At 50.5% G+C, this 8,548-nt stretch overlaps 1 protein-coding gene across 2 annotated transcripts in view; it reads right to left on the reverse strand.

Annotated features, from left to right (window-relative positions):
* DMRT1 (doublesex and mab-3 related transcription factor 1) overlaps positions 1-8,015 on the reverse strand; it is a 108,760-nt gene extending 100,745 nt beyond the window's left edge. For both annotated transcript variants that reach the window (XM_049645851.1, XM_049645762.1), the window contains exons 1-2: positions 7,486-8,015; positions 3,625-3,808 (exon numbers count right to left, since the gene is read on the reverse strand). In XM_049645851.1, the coding sequence (XP_049501808.1) occupies positions 3,625-3,808; positions 7,486-7,848 (547 nt within the window). In that variant the 5' untranslated portion in view covers positions 7,849-8,015. The remainder of the gene's footprint in view (positions 1-3,624; positions 3,809-7,485) is intronic.
* Positions 8,016-8,548: the final 533 nt, after the last annotated feature.

Below are 8,548 nucleotides of genomic sequence, written 5' to 3' on the forward strand. Positions count from 1 at the left end.
CCTCTCTTGGGTATACAATCCAACTCTGACATCCCTTCCACAAGGTGGAGTGCAGGATAGCTGGCTAAGCCAGGCTTACCTGTGGTGCCCTGTAAACTGCCCTGCTTGGACATCTACCCATCACGGGCCTCTCGCTCTGTTCCTCCCCATGAAGATCGGTGGCCACAGCCTTCTAGAACAACAGTGAATGGCAGGGACTTCTGTCCCTAATTAAGTTGTTCTTAATTTCTTGGGTAGCCTAAATCCCTTCTGAAGATTAAACCACAGCCTCGAATTGTGATTGGTCCTTTTGACAAGGAAACATGGCAACTGTTCCCCCAGCCTCTCTTCACAGGCAGGTAAAATGGAAAATCCATGGGCTTTGAGGCCTTACAGCCCTGGACAGAATCCAAGTTCAACTCAGCTTTTTTCTGGGGCAGCTCCCTTACCACTGGTTTCCTTAGCTGTAATGGGGAATAGTTCCTACCTCAGAAGATGTTTGTGAAAATCAAATGAGTTACTCCCCTCTTTATTCCTCTGACACACCCCTTTCCCATTTCAGCCCTCCAGCGAAATCCACCAGACCAGCCCTTGACCCAGTATTATTTGGTAATCAACCTTAAACACAGTGTATAATCTCAAAGTGTAAAGATCCCACTGCTGATAAATGTATTCAGTCCTTCCTAACAAAAGGGAAGTCTGGAAACCCTTTGTAAGCCTACATTATGAGAAACCAAGCCAAAGAAAGAAAACACGGTTCTCCTTGTAAACTACAGAACCTAGACCCGCAGCAATACTCACGGTGAGAGGTACATAGGCACACCTACCTGCTGCACAGAGACAAGGGTTCCATCTCTCACTGGCTTTCTTCGGTGCCCACTTACCTTTACTTTCTTTATAATGGTCAGGACTCAGGCTTCAAAACCCTTAAAGACCTCCTCCCCCATTTTTGATATGAGGAAACAAAAGGCCCAGAGAGCTTAAGTGACTTGTTTGAAGTTGCACAGTGAATAAGTGGCAAGGCAGCTGAATAACTTCAGCCCCGCTGAACAAACCGAGTAACTCAAGAAAAGCTTAGTCAAGAGGAATCACACTGCAAGGCTGTATTTCAGGGACCCTTAGTGGACTCTAAAGATCTTCTATGAATCTCAGCATATGTTTTTATTTATTTTATTTTTATTTTATTTTAGAGAGAGAACATGAGTTGGGGACAGGGGCAGAGGGAGAATGAGACAGAATCTTAAGCAGGTTCCAAGCTCAGCATGGAGCTGGGTGCGGGGCTCGATCCCACAACCCTGGGATCATGACCTGAGCCGAAATCAAAAGTTGGTTGCTCAACTGACTGAGCCACCCAGACGCCCTTCGGCATGAGTTTTTAGCATGTAATACAGTGGACTACCGAACAACACAGATTTGAACTGCAAAGGTCCACTGACACGTGAATTTTTTAAAATAAATACAGCAGTTCTTTTAAACGTATTTTCTCCCTCTTATGACATTCTTCGTAACATTTCTTCTCTCTAGCTTACTTCATTATAAAAATATATTATATAATACACATAACATACAAAATTCCTGTTTTATATCATTGACTGTTTTATATCATTGGTAAGGCTTCTACTCAACAGTAGCCTATTAGCAGTTAAGTTGTTGGCAAGCCAAAGGTTATACATGCATTTTTGACTGTGCAGGGTGTTGGTACTCCTGACCCCCGTGTTGTTAAGGGTCAACAGTAGAAATATTTGTCAACAGGATTTCACAGATCTTGGTGGATTTCCTAGAACTCCTGCATTCTAGGCCAGTGCCATTCAAAGGAACTCTGCGAAAAATGGAAATGTACACTTTCTGATAATTTAAATAATTAGAACCTGAGCTCTAAGTGCCTTCTGAGCACTTGAAATGTGGTAATGCAACTGAGGAGCTAAAGGTTTTAAGTTTTTAAACACATTTTTTTTATAATGGTAAAATGCACGTGACGTAAAATCTCCCACCTTAACCACTTTTAAATGCACGCTTCAGTGACATTAAACACCTCTGTAATGTTGCCACCATTGCCACCATCTGTCTCCAGCACTCTTTGCGTCTTGTAAAGTGCAGCTCTACACCCACAGAACACTAACTCGCCATTCCCTTCTCCCCCCAGCCCCTGGCAACCACCAATCCACTTTCTGTCCCTATGATTTTGATACTCTAAGTATATAAGCAGAACCATACGGTATCTGTCTTTTTGTGACCGGCTCGTTTCGCTTAGCATAATATCCTCAGGATGATCCATGTCTTAGTGTGTGGCAGAATTCCCTTCTTCTTGGGGCGTCTCAGTGGGTTGAGTGTCTGATTTGGGCTCAGGCCATGATCTCACAATTCGTGGGTTCAAGCCCTGTGTCTGGCTCTGGGCTGACAGCTCAGAGCCTGCAGCCTGTTTCAGATTCTGGGTCTCCCTCTCTCTCTCTGCCTCTCCCTTGCTCACACTATGTCTCTCTCTCTCTCTCTCTCTCTCTTAAAAATAAATAAACATTAAAAAAAGATTAAAAAAAAGTTTAGAATTCCCTTCCTCCTAAAGGGTGAATGACATTCCACTATATGTACAGACCACATTACCACATTTTTGTTACTCACTCATCTGTCCGTGGACACACGGGTTGCTTCCACATTATGAATGCTATTATCAACGTGGGTGTACAAGTATAGGGGTCTCTACGAGACCCTGCTTCCAGTTCTTTTGGGTACAAACCTAGAAGAGGTGTTGCTGAGTCACAGATCATTCTCTTTGCTATGTTTGGAAGAAACGCCATATTGTTTTCTATGTCAGCTACACCATTTTACGTTTCCACCAAGAGTGCACAAAGGATCCAATTTCCTCCCATCTTGCCAATGTTGTTATTTTCTGGGGTTTTGTTTGTTTTTATTTTTATTTTTTTTGAGAGCCGCCAACCTAATGGGTGCAAAGTGGTATTTCACTATAGTTCTGACTTGCGTTTCCCTAATGATCGCTAACGCTCATTGTATACCTTCTTTGGTCTCATGTTTTCATCTTATTTCACTGTACTTAGGTTAAATTTAAATGGCCACACCTGGCAAGGGGCGTCCATCCTGGACAGCGCGACTCTAGACCATCATGATTGCTGAGGTCATTTGGAGACCAGTTTAGCACAATGAGCTCTGGAGGCACATGGACCACGTCAGATACTTTCTAGCTCAGTGGACTCAGCCGGTCACTTAACCTTCCTACCCCTCAGGACCTTTGCAGACATTTTCCCCAAATGGAGCGCAGTCCTTGCCAGAGAAATGGGACTTACGGTTCTAGAACACAAGGATCTTTACCTCCCACCAAGAGGACCTCAAAACAGAGGGTGGACTGAGATGAACTCTGGGCCGATCTCAGCCCTCTGATATCCAGTGAGTCTGACTCTGTCCAGATTCAGACTTAGCTATTAGCCAACGGGAAAGCAAAGCTACCAGACTTCCAATTCGAGAATTCCTGGCCATCTCCTTCGTGAGGCAGCCAAAAACAGACCCACAGAGGGAGACCACTTACGTTCTGGATGTGACGCGTGGCGCAGGCCAGTCCCGAGACCATTTTCGTGGACCGCGGCCCTTCTTCCGTCCTGGCCGGCGAGGCGACCACATGCGCCTCGGGCCCCTTACCTGATGCGGCAGTGGTGGGGGTGCTGGCCGGCCCTGGCTGCGAGGGGCTGCTGCTCTCGGTCATCAGGCACGGGTTGTTGCCATTGCTCTCTCTCTTGACAAGCAGTTCGGCAGCGCTGGGCAGCGGGATGGGGTGGCTGATCCCCAGCTCCTCCTCCTGGGCCTGCTGCCTTCTCAGGGCCACCTGTAAGCACAGGGCAGCAGGTCAGCCCTCCTGCACCCCCCCACCCCAGTCACCTGGACAGCACAGCTGCGCCACAACCACCAGGCCCCCGTCCCCCCCAGGCGTGCTGATTTAGGGGCTTCAGGACGGAGGCCCGAGATCCTCTCATTCCTTGCAAAAGAAAGCCACCCCGGTACCTAGGAGGTGCAGCCAAAGTGGAAGGTGGTTTAGAGCCCACGGTAGGTCACAGCCTGTCCCTTACACCTAGGACTATGTAAAGGAGCAGGAAATGAGCCTGGCCAGGGAGGATGGGCAGGGCGGGGGGGGGGGGGGGGCGGACACCCGTAGAGTCAGCCAAGCAGAGTTGTTCAATCTGAAGAGAAGTCAGCGAGGGTAGAACAGGAAGGAAGGAGAGTGAGGTCACTCACTCCTTCTCTCCACACATAAAAGGCCGCCATGCTGGGAACAGCAACCAGCAAGATTCAGCGAGATCGGAGTCCACCATCCCAAGGTACTCACTGTTGAAAAGCAGAAGCAGGAGGTGCACATGGGCAGCCACACTCACCACGCAATGTGGCAAACACCACAGGACAGGGACACATCGACCCCCACAGCAGGACTCTGGAGACAGAGATGGCTTTAAGTGCAAGAATCAGCCAGAAGTGGTACTGGAACAGGGCCTCGAAGGACAGAATGAGGAACGCCTGGGACCGGCAAGAAGGAAGGGTCAGAACAACATAGCACAGGGGAGCAGGGTAGGTGGGAAAGGCAGGGGCTGCCCAGGAAACCCCACAGGGCCCTGATCTCTGGAATGGAGGAGCACGCAGAGCCAAAATGGGAGGAAGGGGCTGGAACACCGTGTTGAGGTCCCTGGGGAAAGGAAGGGAAGGGAGAGGCTGCAGGGGGAAAGAAAGGCAAAGGACAGGCTGGAAGGAAGGAGCCGGAAGTGAGGGTGTAAGGGACCTAACCTAGGAGAGAGACTCCTCACGGTCCCTCTTCAATTTATCTGCTTTTAAATAACATTGTTAAAGGTTGGGGGGGGGGGGCGGGGAAAGTGTAAAGCAAATAGAAGTAAAGTACTTTTGCCTCCTACACGTAACAAAAGAGGAGTATTTCTGTTGAAACTGGACTATTGGTAAGAGCGAAATGAGAAAGTAAAATATCTCTACCTCAGCGGCCCAACTATAAGCCCAAAGTCGAAATCAAAATGGTTAACCAGAAACACAGTTACGATTTATATATTGTTTTAGGAAAACTGTAGTCCACATTTAGCAAACTGATTAACTTGAAAATAATTTCACTCACAACAAGAATCCTCGACTTACAAAACAAAATCCTTAAATAATCAAGATAAAACGACGAACCTTAAGTCTTGGATTCTCCATTAATAACTAAGTTTAGAAACAGAATATGAAAGATTTCACGGAAACAGCAGCAACAACAGCAAAAAATACCCACAGATCTCTGAAATACGTCAATGCATGCTTATACCCCAATTTACACAAATCCCACGCGTGCACAAAATGCACAGGGTGTTTATTATATACGCCATAAACTAAGGACACTCTTATAAAGACTTCTCAAATATTTTACTTACTTTTTGAAGTTATTTATTTTGAGAGGGAGGGAGAGAGAAGGCGAGCAGGAGAGGCACAGAGAAGACCTCTCAAAGATCTTAAAGAAATGTTATTTAATCCAGAAAGGTGGGGCAATTGATTAAAACACTACCACTTGAAGGTCAGATTTAAGTCCAATTTCACACACTCAGAACGAAAAGAATGGCTGTTATGGGAAATTTTAAAGGATTTCATCTAGCACAGTGCAAGCTTTCTGGTGCAGAAAATGCTGAAGTTTCATATTATAACAGTAACCCTGCGTCGTTTTTTGTTTTTAACATAAGCAAACAGGCTTTTTCCAAGTTGGTTCTCCTTTTAATAAGAAAGCTTATTCAAAATGAATGGCCCTATTTCAATACAGATCTTTAATTATATTTTGAGGACAATTCCCCTCTCAAGCATACTCTCCATACTAAATATTTAAGCTAACAACTAAACGTTCAGAATATTTTTCTACCTACAAACATAACTTCAATGCCCCTAAGTCTTTCTCAGTAAGCTCACGGGGATGCATTTTAACCCTCCATCAGTGTTCTCTCTTCACCCACTCCAGACTAAGCTAAAAACCCATAAGGAAACGAAGGAAAATAACCTGCGTGTCCACTCGCGACCCGTGAAGGCAACATGCAACCAATTTGAGAGACATTTGCAAAATTCAGACGGATATAAAAAGCACCGTCTTGTTAAATCGCTTATAGGAGTTCTTCTCCACGGAGGATATCTACACGATCCCAGTCAAAAGTAGCGCATCGTTAGTAAACATTTCTTTGGTATCTTTTAATCTTAAATAAACGGTCTTAAAAGGATGAAACAAATTTTAGCTGGAAAGAATGTATATTATTCTCCCCTAAAAATCCTTTCGGATACCAAGGACGCTATTTCCGCTGAAGACGCTAAACTGTCCTGCTTGGGATGCTTTAGAAAAAAAAAAAAAAAACTACAGATCTACCCTTAAACCCTTGCCATTTTCTCCCCTGAGCTGATTTTCAAATATCCTTAAGAGTGCTTTAAAACAGACTCAAAGGAACTTGGACCTGAGTAGGCCAGGTCCAGGCGGCAAAAGTTGAAACGCTAGTAAAATTTCCGCGGCTCAAAATGGCTGATGCGCGTGGCGCGGACCCGCGGGCGGCGAGCTTGGGAAGGGCGCCTGGAGGTGCGCGGGGACCACGCGCGCCGCAGCGACTTTTCCAGAAGGATCTCGCCACCCGCGCGGTACACGAAAGAGCGGCGGCCGCTGTGACCTCCGTGCTGCCCCCCCCTCCGCCCCCCGCAGTCTGCCGAGCGGGAGCCCTCCAGCACCCTCCCCAAAGTGAGAGCTAGTCTCTGCTCGGGGGCGGGGATCCTAGGGCCTCCGGAGCGGGGTGGGTTCCCCAACTCTGCGCTCAAACAGCGAGGTCGGAGACCCTCGGGACCGCGGGCGGGTTGGCCGCCCAACACTCTCTGCTCTGAAAGCAGGATCAGAGATCCTGGGAATGCTGGTGACCCCCCAAGAGGCGAACCCTGCACCTCTGTGCTCCAAGAAAACCATCAGAGATCCAAAGAATTCTGGGGACCCCCGAAGGCGCGAACCCCGCAACTCTCCTGGAGGACGGGGTCAGGGATCCAGGGACTCCGGGACAGAGCGAGCCCTGAAACGTACTGCTTGGAAAGGATCAGCCATCCTAGGGATGGATTCTGGGAACGCCCGAAGAGGCGAACCCCTCAACTGTCTGCTAGAGGGCGGGGTCGGGGATCCCGAGACTCCGAACGGCGCAAACCCAGCAACTCTCTGCTCTGAAAAAGGGCTGAGATCCTGGGGACCCTCAAAGGGGCGAACCCCGCAACTCTACTTAAGGGCGAGATCAGGGATCCCGGGGCCTCGGGCAAAGCCCGCACCTCCCCCCTCCGCGGGCCGGATCGGAGACGACTCCCGGTCGTCCAAGGGTGGTGTGGCGCGTCGCGTAGCTGGGAGGCCTGGGCCCCCGCGGCCGTCAGCGAGCCCCACGGCCTCCCTCCAGAACCCCTGGACCGCGTGGCGCCCGCCTCGTTCGAGGGACTTTAAGCTCGGGGCTGATCCCCCTGTTCCTGGACGCCCGCACTCACCTGCGCGGCCATCACGCGCTGTCTCTCGGCGATCAGGTTGCACTTCTTGCACTGGCAGTCCCGCCACATGCAGAAGCGCTTGTGGCCCTTGAGCGGCGACGCGTAGCCGTGGTTCCTGCATCGCGCGCACTTGGGCAGCCGCGGGGACTTCTTGCCCCCGGAGCCCATGCCCGACGACCCGGAGCCGGAGCCCGAGCCCGAGCCGCCGCCTCCGCCGCCGCCGCCGCTGCCCCCGGCGCCCGCACCACCGGTGCTAGTTAGCTGCGGTCCTGCCGCTTTGCCGAAGCCCCCCGTCTTGCCCTGCGGGGGTGCCCCGGCCTCCGACGGTGCCGAAGGCTTGCTGAATGCTTCGTCGTTGGGCATGGTGCCCCAAAGAGAAGTGCTAGGACCCTCTGGACTCCTCTCTGGTCTGGAGCCGGCTGCAAGGAAAGAGCCCAGCCGACGGCGAGGCTCGGGAGCGGAAGGCGCAGAAAGCGTGCGCGCCGCAGCCGGAGGTGCAGCGGGAGTGGCGAGGTCTAGCCACACAACGCTCAGACTGGCGGGAGTGGGGAGGGAGGAGGTTGTGCCTTTTTTTTTTTTTTTTTTTGGCGCGCGCGCGCGCGGCGCCCAACTTTTAGATACTTTTCAGAACGTTCCCGGGACTGCCTGGGCGGGAGAAGGCGAGAGGGAATGCAGCCACGCCCACCGCCCCCCAACTCTGGCCCTAGCGTTCCGGCCGCGAGCTAGCTTGCACTGGCTGCAAACGCCGAGGGCACTGCTGCAGGGTGGCTGCAAGTGCAGCCAGAGATGCAGAGCCGCGGGGATCCTGCGATCTCTGTGCCCGCCCAGGTGCGAAAGCGCGCTGCACCAGCAGGAAGCTCAGCTCCCCAGGGCGAGGGCGTAGTTGTGCATCGCAAGCTGCTTGGAGGAGATGGAGACCACCCGGTGGGGTTCTCTCGCTCCCTTCCCCCATTCTCCAAGTTAGTTGGGTAAGGCAGAGGTTGGCAGAAGCCAACTCGGAAAGGAAAGCGCCTTCTGTCTCACTTAAGAGAACAAAGTATGAGATTGAAGGCCTGAGAAAAGA

This window comes from Panthera uncia, chromosome D4, assembly GCF_023721935.1.
Source record: "Panthera uncia isolate 11264 chromosome D4, Puncia_PCG_1.0, whole genome shotgun sequence".
Lineage (NCBI taxonomy): Eukaryota > Metazoa > Chordata > Mammalia > Carnivora > Felidae > Panthera > Panthera uncia.